General features: G+C 58.8%; 1 protein-coding gene across 1 annotated transcript in view; it reads right to left on the bottom strand.

Moving 5' to 3' along the window:
- The window catches only part of CAPN3 (calpain 3), a gene marked incomplete at its 3' end in the record, with an annotated part of 31,813 nt that overhangs the window by 4,132 nt on the left and 12,383 nt on the right, over nucleotides 1-15,298 (bottom strand). The window contains 12 exon segments of the mRNA NM_001082059.1: nucleotides 2,668-2,704; nucleotides 3,374-3,582; nucleotides 4,214-4,225; nucleotides 4,502-4,671; nucleotides 6,166-6,326; nucleotides 7,036-7,113; nucleotides 8,336-8,421; nucleotides 9,233-9,316; nucleotides 11,601-11,769; nucleotides 12,365-12,498; nucleotides 13,289-13,407; nucleotides 14,869-14,938. Coding sequence (NP_001075528.1) covers nucleotides 2,668-2,704; nucleotides 3,374-3,582; nucleotides 4,214-4,225; nucleotides 4,502-4,671; nucleotides 6,166-6,326; nucleotides 7,036-7,113; nucleotides 8,336-8,421; nucleotides 9,233-9,316; nucleotides 11,601-11,769; nucleotides 12,365-12,498; nucleotides 13,289-13,407; nucleotides 14,869-14,938 — 1,329 coding nt within the window.

Raw genomic sequence — 15,298 nt, 5'->3', positions numbered from 1 at the left:
GGCCAGGGGCTGGGGAGCAGACTCCGAGCAGAAAAGCAGCCTGACCCTCCGCCTTGGCACCCAGCTTACCTAGGAGCGGCGGACCCGGGACCACAACACTCCAGCTATGGCGCCCAGCAGGCCCCGACTTGCTCTGCCTTCTAAGCAAAGGGTCCTGCTCGAGTAGCGAAAGCTCACGGACACCCCAGAGTGCGTGGAGGCCACAGGCAGAGGCAGGGTGTGTGCCGTTGGACGTGGTGGGGCTGGGCAGCGTGGGCATGAGAGGGGAGGCCAAGGAAGCTGGGTGTCAGAGGAGGCAGTGAGGCTTCCAGTTCCGGTTTCCCCACGCACTGGGTGTTTCAGGTTCCTGAACTTGTACCCAGCACAAACCTCACCGACAGCGCTGGAACCGGACAGCAGCGTTTCACTCCCAGCACAGTGCCTGCGCATGGTGGGTGCCTGCTGACTGTCCACTCTGGGCCAGCACCAAAGCTTACAGGACCCCTGGGGTGAGGTGTCCAGGCACTGCCATCAACACCAGCACCAAGCCTTGTCTGATGCCTGTGGTGGTTCAGAGCATGGACTCGGGAGCGGGGCTACCTGGCTCCCAGTGCTGGCTCTGCCACTTCCTGGCTGTGCAGCCTGGACAAGCTTGTACCTTTTGCCCCTCCAAAAAAAAAGGGAAGGGGACAGTAATACCACAAATCTCAGAGGACTATTGTGAGGACTGAGGTCATCCATGGAAAACACCTTGAAGGGTACCCAGCACGTAGGCTTCCCTCGGCAAAGTGGGCCATCACTGCCGCACTCAGCCCAGGGAAGGAGGCAGAGAAGCACCTGGTGCGGGAGCCCACGCATGCGCACACACACACACCACCCCGTGCATGCACGCACACACACACTGTGCTCTACCCACTCACCCTGTTACACCCACCTTGTTTTTTTTCTTTTTCTGCACAAGGAAAGGAGATAGTAAATGTGGAATAAGTACAAAGCAAGTTCCCAGCACATCCGGCAGCTTTCAGCTTCCTATAACCCGAGCCTGAGCTCGGGCTGAGAAATCAGGGTTCTGTGGGGCCAGAAAGGGGAACGCAGGGCAAAGGGAGGGGAGACTTCTTCCTGCTCCACGTCCAGGGCCTGGCGGCTGCTGTGGCTTTAGTTCTGTAAGCCACTGTCACTGGCCACAGCCGAGGAAATGGACTTTTTTTTTTTAATGAAATAAACACCAAAACTTGTGACTCAAACTGTCCTAAAAATGAATTTTGACATATTTAAAAAATATTTCTGAGCAAACATGTAACAGGGAGAAATGGGGTTTGGGCTGTCTTGGTAAAATTAGCAGACCTGCCAGGCGGCAGTGAGCCTGGAGCTCCCTGCGGTCAGGATCAGATGAGCTGAGAACGGCCAGACGGCCGAAGTCACCCCCCTGCAGCCCCGCCAGCACTGAACCAGGTGTCACTTGAGAGCTGCAGACAGACACCAACCCTCCCCCCCTCCACACACACACACACGCCTGCTCTCCTCAGGCCACGGGCCAGCTCCCACAAGGTTTTGAGCCTGCACCTCCTGATAAATTCTGCACACTGATTACCAGAGCTAACACCAGCTGTGGGGGATGACTCAGGAGGCCCTTGGAGATCGGCCCCAGGGTCAGGATGCGCGTGGAGTCACTGCAGAAGGCAGTCCAGCGGAGCATTGTCCCCCTCCCGACTGGTCACAGGGATTGTTTACTCATAGATCCCAGAGCCTCATAGGCCGGGCTGTCCACTGGGCTTCTCTCCCTGCAGGGCTGGCCTCGGCGTGGGTGGGAGTCATTTAAACCGCACTGGGCCCCAGCTCCCTCCATGCGCGTGCCCACGCGGTGCCAGGGGCTTCACACACAGGATCTCCTGGATTTAGACCTCACTAAGGCCTCGCAAGGCATTCTGTCATTACCCTCATTTTACAGAGCAGGGGACTGAGGGGTCACATCACTTGTCCAGATCAGCCAGCTGGTTGGGAAAAGACCCAGGTTTCGATGCTGGGTCCAGAGCTGGTACACGCTTTCTCCCCCCTCTATATTCAGCCTCAATCCAGTGTTAGCCACTGTTTTTGTCTTAAATTCCGACAGCCTTATGCCCTCCCTCTGATTGTTGGACTGCTCCTCCCCTCTTGAATCCATCCCAGGCCCTGAACTGACAGAATGACGCATTACTTCTGCCATGCCAAGCAGAAGGGACAGTCCCAGGGAAGTGACTGCACACTCCGGCCCCCTCTCCACCACCATTCGCCTCCTGCCTGGATCGGGGAACAAACTTGTTAAGAGCTTAAAGAAAAAGTAATCATAAAAATAAAATGGGCTGACATGGTAGTGCAGTGGGTTACAGCTCCAGTTGGGATGCTGGCATCCCATATCCGAGTGCCAGGTTGGAGTCCTGGCTAATCCACTTCCTATCCAGCTTCCTGCTAATGCACCTGGGATGCAACAGATGAGGGCCCAAGTACTTGGACCCCTGCAATACATGTGGGAGACCCGGATGGAGTTTCTGGTTCCTGGCGTCAGCCTGGCTCAGACCTGGCTCCTGTGATCATTTGGGGAGTGAACCAGCAGATGGAAGAACAAGCTTGCTTGCTCACACTCTCTTGCTCTGCCCTTAAATACACACACACACACAGATGCATTTTTTCTTAAAGAGCCAAACCACTCACCACTGGGCGATCCACGGAGATTGTGTTTTCAACTTCCCTGTGAGGAACCAAATATGTGTCTTAGTGTTTCAGTGGCACAGCAACAAGTGGAAGCACACGGAGGATTTGTTTAGGTCATGTGGCTTTCTCAGTGGCCAAGTCAGGGTTAACCTCAGTAGAACCCCTGTAATTAGCATCCCCCACTCCAGGAACCAGAGCCAAGTAGGCACGGCCCCAGCTGCCAGCTCAGGGACTTGGGGTCTTATTGGTGCTGCCCAGACACCTACCATGGACAGACATCACACTGCTTCTGGGGACAAGGATCAGAGTGGCAGGGCCTACGATCTTGTCTGTAGAGGCCAAGGACCAAGGGCAGATGTGGCTGGTTTCCCTGGCCACAAGAATGTCATGTTTCAGTCACCCCCAACCTCTCCTATCCTCTGCTTTTTGTGTCCTGTTACTTCTCCAAATGTAACGTGGGAAATGGCTCCTGTCCCCTGCTAGGATGCTAACGCCCTGAGCGCAGGGGTCTCTCGATTCGCTGCTCCATCCCCAGTGCCTGGAACGTATTTGGGATGAGTGAGGAAATGGATGAGTAGATGGTGGCCGGGCCAGGACCCGGGGCTGGACCTCGGGAGTGGGGAAGAGGTGCGGCCTGGCCCAGCTGCCTCCACTTCCCATCTCTCCGAGGGGAGGGGCTGGCATGGGAAGCTAGGCTGGCACTCACTCAGAAAGGTTCCTCTTCTCCGAGAAGACCCGCAGGATGAACTCCCCCTCCTGGTGGGGCTCGTAGGTGGAGGGCACGATGACGTACTCGCTGGGGGGCAGGCGGAAGCGCTGGGACACCTCCCGCATGTTGATGTAGGTCTTGCTCCTGGCCTTGGAGGCGTTGTACAGGAAGAACTCCTTCTGCAGGTGCTGCTTGTTCCCGTGCATCTGGGAGATGGGAGAGCCCGTGGGGCCGGAGCCTGGGGGAGGGCACCCTGTCCTCCCAGTCCCCTCCAGGGCCCCTACCCAACTTCCTGATCACCCACTTCCGGGTCTCGAACCGCTTACTTCCGAGTCCCACGGCCTCAAATAGCTCAACATCCCTGAGTTCCCGACCTCACCTCCTTTTCTGTTGTGACTCAGAAGTGCGAGTCAAGTCCATCATCCCCACCCTCGGCGCCACTTACCCAGCAGCTGCTTGTTAGCTCCGAGTCCCCTCCGGCTGGGAAGGCCCCCAAGGAGACGGAGGGGTCTTGGCTGGGTTCTGAGGGAGCTGATCCCTCTATCCCCAAGAGGGCAGCTACCCTGAGGACGGATCTGTGCGACGGTGCGAGGCGTGTGTGTGTGTGTGTGTGTGTGTGTGTGTGTGAAGGGCAGCGTGTCTGGTGGGGGGAGGCAGATGGCACTCATTGTGGAGGTGGCAGTCACTGCTCCTGTCTGCTCTGCAGGGGATGTGAGGCCAGCAAGGGCCTTGTCCTATCACAGTCCTGCCCGCGAACCCCACCAGGAAGCTTCAGACAGACCCGAGCCCCCGGGGCAACATGCTCCCCACAACGGCTGGCCGCTGCCACTGCTGTACCTCTTTGGGAACCTGGAGGAGAAACAGAAAAAGAGGGTGCTTCCGGTGAGGATGAGCGGGGAGAGCTTGCAGGGCGGAATGCCCACAAGGGCAGAAGGATGCAGACGCGTGGTCCGTGTGGTCCGCGTGGTCACCATGGCCCCACCAGCCGGGCCGTGCTGCCCTGCTTCCCACACCAGCGGGCTCACCGAGCCTGGGGGAAGCCAGAGGACCCCTCTGGGAGCCCAGAAAGCCCCCTTGCTGGGAAAGTCAAGTTTCCTGAGTGGGAGCCGGCCATGGGCTGCACACCTCATAGATGGCGAAGCCGATGGTGAAGAGGTTGGCCCCCAGCTTCCGGTCCTTCCGCCGGTTCTTCTGCATCAGGGCCACCAGGAAGCTGCAGATGACCTCGGAGTCCTCGGGGTCATCATCCTCCTCCAGGAGCTTCAGACGGTACTGGGGGTTGGTCCAGAAAGTGTCTGCACCCCGAGAAAGCAAACGCACACTCAGGGCTGCCTCTTGGAGAAAGGGGAAGAGGGGAAGTGGGTAGGGGGACCTGTTCCTGTCCCTGTTCCCCAGGTGGCAGGTCACTCTGGGGATACGGCACACTGAGAGCGCCAGCAGGGCCCTTCCCCCATGTGTCTGCAGGGGAGGGGGCTGCGAGTCGGGCACGGAGTGGGACATCGGGCCTCCGTGGGATGGGCGCCGTTCAGGGGGCTGGGACACACAGAAAGGCCGAGGGCGGGTCCCCTCTGCGTGCTGGAGCTGCAACACTCTGCCCTTGGCGGTCAGGAGCCCAGACCCTGTGGCCTTTGCTCTCCAGGATCTACCTCCCCCAGCCTCTCGGCCCTCAGATGGGAATTACACCAGCGGCTCCCTGATGCTGAGCCCTTAGGCTTGGGCCGAGCCACGCTGCTGGCGTCCCCCGGTCTGCAGCTGCCGAAGGCCTGGGGTAGGACTTCTCAGCCTCCATAATCACTCCACGATCAATAAATCCTCTGGTAAATCCCCTCGCGTCCATCTGTCTCCTTGTCCATCTGTCCATCTGTCCTCGTGGATCTCTCGCTCTGAAGAACCACCACCAATACACCCTGCATCTGGGCGCTCACTACAGAGTCATGGGGAACCCGAGGCAGGGGAGGGCGCGGAGCTGAGGCTGCGCCGCCTGGACGTGCAGTTCTTCCCTCCTCTCCGACTCTGCTGCTGGCTTCGCGTGCCTCAGCGGTCCAGTCAGGTCAGCGCCACGGTTCCCCGGATCTGGCTGTCTCACCGCATCCCCCAGCCTGCCCCCCTCAGGCAGTCTCACTGGCTTCTCCTCTTGAACCGCCCCAACACGTGGGTGACGGCTCAGCTACGCACCCCAGTCTCCATCTCCCTTCACTCCCCTCCCTCCCAGATAGACTGGGTTCTTATCTAACCACGGGCCATTCTAACATGCCTCTGCCTCCATGAGGAATCTTCACCTGGGTATCCCGTAGGCACCTCCCAGGTCTCAAGTCCCAACTAAACTCCCCTCCCCCAATTCTTCCCTCCCCTGCAGAGCAGACGCTGCCCAGTCAGGCCCAGACTGGGGATTGGGATGCCATTCATCAGGCTTCCTCCCCCGCACTGCCCCCTCTGTGTTCCCATAAACCTGCCCTCACCCCGCCTCTGCTGACGACCTGGTATAGATTTGCATTGTCTCCACTGCGGTCCGCCACTACCGTGCTGGGATCATTCTGAATCAGTTTGCTGCTGAAAAATTGTTAGCAGGTCTCTGTCTTCCCCTACCCCTCTCTAACTGCCTTTCGAACAAATAAATCTTAAAAAATAAAATAAAATAAAATAAAATAAAATAAAATAAAATAAGCTTTGCCTCCAGCTCCCTGTTGTCAACTCCTGAGTGTAGCAGGGTCCTCCTCGGGCTTTGCTAAGTCCCTGGCGGCGCTCAGCCCAGGACAGCCCGCGTCCCCTCCCTGAGCGGGTCAGCGCACCTGGGAAGTTGCGGCAGCCCCCGGCGGAGCAGCCCCTCACCCAGCGGCCCTCGTTCACGGACACCGTCCAGGTCTGCAGCTTGTCTGACTCCAGGGCGTCGGCCGTGAGGTTGCAGATCTCCAGCTTTGTGAAATGGAAGACGAAGTCGTCGTAGGACATCCTGAGAGGTCGGAAGGAGAGAGCGAGCAGATGGTGATGGTGCGGAGAGGCTGGGCAAGGGAAGGCCGCCGGGCTCACGCCGCGCCATGCAGCAGTCCTCAGGCGCTTGGCCGAGGCCCCTGTGGACGCTGCCCCTTCCTTTTAGGGTAAACACTGTCAGTTCTGACGTTATCTAACCCTAGACTCTCCTCTCTCCCACTCATGATGCTAACTCCTGCATCCCGGATGGAAACTGCACACAAATCCAGGTCTCCAGAAAGGTGCCGTGTGCCCCGCCACTGGGCACTGGACGCAGTGCTGGCCCCGGGCAAAGGGATTGTTTGGGAAGGGACGGCAAACAATGTCAAGGGTGACGAGCATCACAGGTAAATGAATCCCAGTCCCGCCAGATTCAGCTGTCCTGAGGGAAGTTCCCCTTGGAGCTGGGGCTTGAGGGCGAGTGACGGTGGCGCTGGCAGGTCAGGCAAGTAGAGCTTCCTGCACTCCCGATAGCACTTGCCCAGGGGGCAAGTGCGGCTGGACTGGGTGCAGCGGCGGCGGGCACAGGGAGGCAGAGGCCACGCTGCGTGGCCTTGGTCGTCATGGAGACCAGGGGGCTCCTCCCAGATCCTCCTCTGGGCAGCCCTTGGACTGGGAGCAGACGACCAGGCCCAGAGCCCGACTGAGCCTCCACCTTTCTGCCCACGCCTTGCCCAGCCCCGTGTTCTCACCAGAACTCGCCGTCCTCGGTGACCTGGTGCTGCAGGCGCGCCTTCTCGTCTTTGTCCACAAAGCTCCAGTCCTTCCAGCTGGTGGGAAAGCAGGTGAGAGTGAAAGGAAGAAAGCAGGAGGGCCTGACGGGGGTTGGACCAGGCGCTGTCGGGGATACGGGATACAGGACAGCTGAAGGAGCACCCTGACCCCACACTGCGGCCCGTGGGAACCGCGGGGACGCTTGTCCGTCTGCCACCCTCTGCAAAACCCGGTCCCTGCCTCCCGCTCCCTCCACTTTAAGACTGAGCCCTTTAAGTGGATGTGTAAGGGCTAGGCCCTTCCCCGGCTCGATCTTTGCTCCTCCTAACACTTTAAACATGAAGAGCTGGGCTCTGGTGCTGTGGCGTAGTAGGTTAAGCTTTCATCTGACACTGGCATCCCATGTGGGCACCGGTTCGAGTCCTGGCTGCTCCTCTTCCAATCTAGCTCTCTGCTTATGGCTTGGAAGGGCAGCGAAAGACAGCCCAAGTGCTTGGGCACTGGCACCTGAGTGGGAGACCCAGAGGAAGCTCCTGGCTTCAGATCAGTTCAGCTCTAGCTATTGCAGCCACCTGGGGAGTGAACCAGCAGATGGAAGACCTCTCTTCCCGTCTCTCCCTCTCTGCAACTCTGTCTCTCAAATAAGTAAATGAATCTTAAAAGAGTTGGGCTCTGGAAGCAAACGGGTTTCCATCCCATGACAGCACGAGCTGTGTCACCTTGGGCCAGTCACATCACCTGTCAGGCCCGGCTTCAGGAGGGGGAAGAGTTCATTACTCACAGGGCTGGGACGAGCAGATGAAATCCTGCTACCAAGCTGTTAGCTTAGCGCCTGTCCTGAGCCCTACTGAGAAAAAGACCAGGCATCTGCTCCTGCTGGCTAGAGGCTGGGAGGTCTTTATACCGTTTCTCCTCCCTGGGGCAGAAATGGAGCCCCTGTGTGTTGGGCTCACTGAGGAGAATTCAACGAGATGGGGGCTGTCCCTGGAAAGGTAAGGGCTCAAGGAAGCGTGTGGAGTCTGAGAGGACCACGAGGCAATGCAGCTGCTGGGACCCACCGGAGGGACACAGCAGGGGAGGCTCCGTGAGTGACCAAGAGCTGCCCCCCCGCCCCCGTCAGCAGCCGCCACAATGGAGCTGACAGCAGCAAGTAGATCAAGGCTGGACGGCCCAGCTGTGAGGGCGAGCTGGGGCCAGCGGAGGGGACAACTGACGGGCAGCCGAGGGCCTTCCCAGGGCAGGGCCCAGCTCAAGCCTCGCTCCCTCGGGGCAACCTACCCATCACTCCAAGAGCCGTTCCACTCCACCTGGCCCCAGGGGTTCCGCAGCCGCACCAGCTTCACCTTCTCGCCTTTGAACAGGGTCTTGGGCAGAGAGAAGCAGCTCTCACTCGCTGGAGCCTTCTAGAAAGGGGGTCTTCTGTCCTGCCCTGAGGGCTGGGACGGGGATGAGGAGTGAAGCCCCATGGGGGTGGGGTGGGGGCTGTCCTGCCTGGCCCGGGCCAAGGAGACTAATCAGGAGCTCGCTGTAGGGGTGGCAGGGTAAGGGTCAGAGCCTTGGGCTCAGTCTGCAGGAGCCAGGGCATGGCCGCCCCTCAGTTTCTTTCCAGGAGAGATTTTCCTCAGAGGAGGCCGGCACATAAGGTAGGGCCTTCCTGACAACTTAGAGAGCTGGGTGCACGGTCCGAGAAGACCCCTGCTGGCTGAGGACGGCAGCTGCTTCCAGACGACCCAGTGAGAAACAGCGCCCCTTCCTCCACTCTGCTGCAGCGGGCAGTGCCGACCGCGGCCGCCTGCTGCCCAAGCTTTTGTTCAGGCCTGATGAGGCCCCCACCTCTCATGACCCAGGAAAGCCCGCAAGTCCCAGGGAGGAACAAACCCTGAAACTGTTGCAACACAGTTTGAGAGCAAGAAATGAGAGAACACTTGAGACCAACTGGGCAATACATAAGTGGTATTTCTGTTGGTTTCTTGGAAACTTGGCATCCTTGGCACTAAAAGCAAAGCTAGAGTGGGTGTTCCCACGGGCCCCTCCACCCCCAGGCACTTGGCTTTGACCTTGTGTGGAACCCCTGGCTGGGTGCCAGTGCCGAGAGGGGGCACAGAAAGCCAAGTCCTGACCTCAGGAGGTCAACCTGAGTGGGTCCCCAAGCCCTGCCAGCCCTGTCATGCTCACCTCCTCCAGCCCAGTGACGGAGTAGGCATGACCTTTGACCAGCCCACAGGCCATTCTCGTCTCATACTGGACCGGAACAATGGTCTGGGGAGCAAACACCAACAGTCAGGCCATCGCACTTGGCAGCGAGAGCACTGCTGTTTGCAAAGCTCACATGCGTGGTTTTCTGGGCTCTGAGAACAAGGACTATGCTGCTCCCTGACAGCGCCTCACCACCAGGAGCAGCCCTTACTGGCCCTTTAAGGACGTCAGCAAGACACAAACCCATGCAAGCTGGTGGCTCGGAGAAGGCCCTGCCCTCCCCACGGAAGCAGGAACACGAGGTGGCCAACAGTGTCCCTGGCCCTCCTTTCTGCATCCCTTAGGCTGGGTTTCAAAAATTTTGCACCAAAGTAAACCTTCCTTTGAATTCCATCTTTCCCATGAATCCTTTGAAGTACCCTCGTCGTAGGTCTAACCTTTCTTCTTTCATACCCTCCCCTCCCACACACCCACCTAGAATGTGTCATTATACAGAATTCTGAGGACAGCCCTGCCCAGACAGGACGGGGTCTAGCACGATGGGTATAGCTCTTCTGTCTGTAGAGATCACCCAGCTGCAGCCAGGCAGATGCTTGGTGGGAGGGCAGGGCCACCACAGCCCTGGGAGCCCCAGCCAGGCTGTCCGCGGTGTCAGCTGGTGCATTTCAGGGCAATGGGTGTGGGCAGGCCCGGGCTTTTTGGCTTCCCAGCTTCTCCCAGGTTGCAGTTCTCCCATGACCCAGCCCGTGCCGAACAAGGGAGCAGGCAGGAGACTCGCTCGTCCCTACCTCTAAACCTGGAAAGCTACCTGCAAATGCCTTGTTGGGCACTGATAACCCTTGCGTGCCACTGCTGAGACTCTGTCCTGTGGAAACCATCACGGATACACACAAAAGTGAATGAATCTGGAGCTTGGGATAGTAGCCAAAAAGGAGGAAAAAAAAGGGGGGGACTCTAACCTTCTGATGAGAGGGTCATGGGCAAGTAAGTGATAATGCGTTTGCACACTGGAATATTATGCAGCTACTAAAGATGTGAGAGGAGAATACTCATCAGCACAGTAAGACTAGAAAGCCAAGTGGAAGAGGTTGCCAAGAGGTACATGCTGCGTAACATTCTTAAAGCCACGTCATTGTGTACAGGAGACAATCTTGGGAGGGCATTTAGCAGCGTCGACTGATTGTAAGGAAAACACAGGATACATTTTCCTCCGTGTTTTCACACATGGCTCGGGCATCTTCCTTGAGCCTAGGTACTTTCTAAAAGGGCTACAACATAAGCGGGGGGGGGGGGGGGGGGCTTGCAGGGGGTGGACCTGGACTTGTTCACCAGAACAGTGTTCCAAGCAGGGAGAATTCGTCTTGTTTGCTGAGGGGAGTCTGACGTGGACTGGGCAGGGCATGCAGCAGAGGGGAGGCGGGTGAGGACAACAGGGAGTGTACACACCCGTGTCGGGCTGTCCTCTGAGGCTCGGGGGATGAGGTCTGAGTCCCTGAGCAGCGAGTTATCCATATTCCTCACCATCCGCGCAATCAACTCCCCCATGTTCAGACCAGAAGGAGAGGTTCCATAGGTCATGTTCGTGCCATCCTGAGACCCGACGGGGAGGCCAGGGACAACCCCGGAGAGGGCGGAGAGCACACACAGGAGGGTGGAAAGGGAAGGAAGTAGAGGCAGGGGAAGGGACAGACAAAGGAGAAGAGAGATCAATAGAGCGCGCTTGGAGGAGACGCAGAGAGGCAAAACAGGTGGACGCTACGCCTGCGGCGTTCGTGCTAACTGACCTCCAGGCTTCCCCTGCCTGGAAAGGAGAAGGTATTAGCTACACGCCCCACCCCTCCACAGTGGAAATGACCAAGGCTGTTACACACTGAGTAGTGGTAGAACCCAGGAGGCCGGGCCACGGACTGCCATGGCAGCTCCTGCCACCTTGCTGCCCCGACAGGGACACCGCGGGCGAGCTTCTCCCGGGTAACCGCACAAAGCCCCTGTCCCAGGCAGGGGATGCGGTCGGGCTCAGGGACCGGGAGGCTTGCTCAGCAAGATGGGGCGCTCAGGCCCGTAGCTGAACGTGTGGTCAGCTGAGCAGCCCCGACAGGACACAGCCCACGATGGAGCCCCTGGATCAACTCTGACCTAAAACCAGGGCTTGGAATGTCCTTGCCATCTTCGCTGGAAATCCCCAGAGTCTCTACCCCTTGGAGAAATTCCCAGTTTTCTAAGCAAGAGCCAGTTTCGGCTTCCTCACACAAAAAGTTCACCCCGTCCCAGACACAAGCTCTGTTGCTGCCATCCATGGAGGAAAACGTGGCCTGCCCCCCCCCTCCCCCCCCCCCGCCACACTTACATCGATGGAGCAGCCCATGAGGGAGCCTCTCTCGATGGCTTTCCTCATGATCTTGTACATGTCCCGCGGAGCGTCCTTGATCTCGAAAAACTCCGTCACCCCTCCTGTGAAGTCCTCCATGGCCTCGGTGGTGTTCCCACCTTTCAGAGCCTCGTAGGAGCCGTGGAGCCTGGGGGAGAGGATGGAGACCAGCCAGGTCACAGAGCCCCAGGCAACATGACTCAGGGACTTCTGGGTCATGTTAGCTCATCGACCCCCCATCGCCTCATCTTCACAACTACACAGCTGAGCTCAGGAGGCCAAGGGCACCGGGATGGGTCCCCATCCTTCCCACTTTCTGGTGTTTACCCTTCTCCTACATCCTGAGCCCTGAGGTGGGGCTGCATGGCACCTGGGGTGGAGCCTCCATGTGCGAGTGTGTGTGTGTGTGAGAGAGAGAGAATATAAGTGGGGTGGGGAACAGCATGACTACAAGCTCGTGAGGCCATGCCTGGCCCAGCAAGACCCAGGGACCTGAGCTCCAGAGACACGATGCTCTGATCTCAGATCTGCGACGCCACCGTGCAGGCAGGATTGAAGCGCCCACTGTGGGGAGCTCAAGATTCCCCCCACAGATCTTCATTTCTACTTAGATTGTTGCTGGCTGCACACCAGGCTCTTTGACAGCGTGTCCCGGTGAGCACACACGTGCGTGCACGTGAACACGTGCCTTGTCCTGCTCTTGGCTGGCTCCTGCAACCCCCTGCCTCCCCCTTCGGCCTTACTTAGCATAAGCCTTCTCCAGCAGAGCGCTCCAGAACTCATTGCGGTGGTTGGATTTGGTGAAAACCAGTTGATTGTTGTACGTTGGCAGGCAGTCGTCAATGACCACGTCGACCCAGTCTCCATAGCGCCAGAACTGCACAGAAGCGAGCAGAGTCAGGTCCTCAGATCCCACAGTGCGCACGGGCCCTCTGTCCCCAAGCAGCACCAGCTCTGCTGCCTGGCCTGTGTGCTGAGGGCAGCTGTCGCTAGAACCCCTGCCCGGCGGGGGGCGGGGCAAATCAGACCTGAGGTTCAATAGCACCAGATACATCAGCTGATGCCTGGGTCATCCCAGGACATGAAGGGGCCTTGAAGGATGGAGACAGATAGACTCCTCAAAATCCCGGAGCCTGCACAATCCACACACAGGGAGTTCACTTTGGTTCTGGGCCAGCACCAGGACCTGATTGTCTTCTGGGACAGTTTGGACCCAGAACACTTCCAATGGCTGAAGTGGTTCTGGAACCAAGAGACTCAACGCTGGACCAGACCAGAAGCCTGATCCTCGGATTGGCCAGACTGGTTCTTCCCAGGCCTGGAAGAGGTGAGTGATGGGCCTGGTCCCCTCTGCAGCTGACACCTGCCTGAGGTCATCCTGGTGCAAATCCCTGGGGCACCTGTTTGAGAAGGGCTGTAGGCAGCAACACTGCAGCCAGCCAGCGGGGAGCAAAAGCACAGCCACCAGCCAGCAAACAGGTATCTTCCTGCCCTTACGGAACACAGTGGAAGGTGTGCGGGGAGCGGCAGCAGCAAGGGGATCCCTGCCCACTCTCACAGCTCGGGGAGGGTAGGACTTTCCCAGGAGCTTCCAGGAAGCCAAGGCCAGGAGCCCAGTGGCGGGTGGGCTGCAGGTGGCCCTGCACACAACACCCTCGCTGCCTCACCTGGAAGTGGAAGATCCCTGCGTAGTTTTCGGTGAAACTCTGATCGTGGGGGATGACGCGGAAAAGCAGTCGCTCATTCAGGGTCAGGCAGGCGATGGCTGCGAGAAACCAGCAGTCCCCTGCAGCAAACACACGGCACAGGCTGTGGGGGGCTGCCCTCCAGGGAACACAAGGACCCCACTCCCATCACCCGTTTCACTGCTCCGAACAACAAGGATTCACCTGGTGCTCAGTGAGCTGTTCTGGATCTAAGCATGGAGGGAGACTTTGGCTGTAATCCACTGACACGATCCACAGGGTCACGCACTCTCCCCCACCCCACCCCCGTGATGTGACCTTTGCCTGAAGACCACAGTTCCTCCTCTTGCAAGAGGAACCCACTTCTTTACTGGACCTCCAGGGAGACACGGCAGGAGGTGAACGTGACTGGCTTGTTCTTGGTAACACCTGCAGGGAATCCACCCTGCCCCACACCTTTAGGATCGGAGTCCATTCCCCGTCTGACCTTGGCAGAGACCAAGCTTCCGGTTATCGTCAACTGAGCAGATCTGAATCGTAAGCAAAGCTCTTAGGCAGCTGTCTCAGAACCGGTCACAGGGGACACTAAGACACGGCTGCTGAGGGAACGAGACGTGGACACTGATGCCTTGGCCCTCCTTCTGGGCAGAGGACTCTGCGTGGTCTTGGGCAGCACTTTGCGCTGTGTGTGTGCGCATGCGTGTGAGAGAGAGAGCCGGAGAGATGGGGGTCGGAGGAGGAAGGGGGAGGGGGGCAGAGAAAGGGAGGTGGAGGGAGAATGCCGAGGGGGCACAGCGGCCACCCTGACAGCCCTGGGGTCTGCACTGAGAGGGGAGGCTGAGAGCTGCTGGAGCCGCCTGGCCCCGCCCCGCCCTGCCCTGCCTTGCCCTGCCCTGCCTTGCCCTGCCCCTCCATTCCTTGGAAGCAGGGGCCTGGTTTAAGGGGCCAGCGTGTTCGGACTTGCCCGGGGCCCTGCAGGCAGCTTCCCCTCATTCCGGTGCAGGGCCCGGATCCCAGTTTCCCCTTGGCCTCTCCTTCAGGAGCCGGGCAGGCTAAGGCCCTTTCACAGCATCCCAGGGGCCCTTTCCCTGCGAGTGGAGGGTCTTGCCAGTTCCTCTGCTGAGCTGGCCTGCAGTCCCCACCACAGACCATGCGATGCACACAGAGCACCAGACGCTCACGCACGCGGCAAAAGGCAGCTTTCTCACCAGACTCCCTTGAGGTGAGCCGCTGGGGGCAGTTTAAAGGGCACGTCAGGTGACGTGTGCACCTCTTGGTCAGGTGCTTTTTGTGTGTGCACAACTCCTCCATGCCCAAGGGCACGCTGGGTACACAGGCGGACTTGGGAGGAAGGGGGACAGGGAAAGCCGGGCTCTTGTGCCGAGTGGGGAGGGGAGGTGGCCCTGAGGCTGGGCAGGGGGCCAAGTACTAAGGAGAGACGTGGGAGGCAACGAGGCAATGGCCAACGCTTCATCGCACACCCTCACAGATGGCTGTCCCTTTTCCTCCTGGGCAGGGACCACACCTCTGTCACCCCAGATCATCAGGCAGGGCGCTCCTACCTAGGTCTCCTTGACAGATGTCGGTTCTGTTGGCTCCACCAATGATAAATCGGGGGTTCTCACAAATTTCCTGTCAAACAAAAAGGAAATGAGCAGGTAGGAATAACGTTAGCGGTCGCTGGTTTGTACCGAGCGCCAATAGGTAGGGCCGGCACCACGCATCCTGAGCTGGACACACAACCAACACTGAGGCCTCCAAGAGCAGCCCTGGGAATCGGATGCCACCCGTCTCATCTTTCAGGTTCCGAGAGGTTGAGACCCTTGCTGGAGCACGCACAGCTGGTAGGCAGCAGACGCCGGGAGTGCGCATCCTCCCCACGTTGTCCTGCGCTGCTCCCCCCGTCCACCGAACTGTGCACGTAACGAAGCCCCTCGAATGCCAGGGCAGTGTCTGTCCTGTCACAGCTTTGGCAGAGTGACAACAGAAAGC

This window comes from Oryctolagus cuniculus, chromosome 12 (genome assembly GCF_964237555.1).
Source record: "Oryctolagus cuniculus chromosome 12, mOryCun1.1, whole genome shotgun sequence".
NCBI classification, from domain to species: domain Eukaryota; kingdom Metazoa; phylum Chordata; class Mammalia; order Lagomorpha; family Leporidae; genus Oryctolagus; species Oryctolagus cuniculus.
The sequence above is the reverse complement of the archived record's forward strand: the minus strand, read 5'-3'. Positions and strand labels throughout refer to the sequence as shown.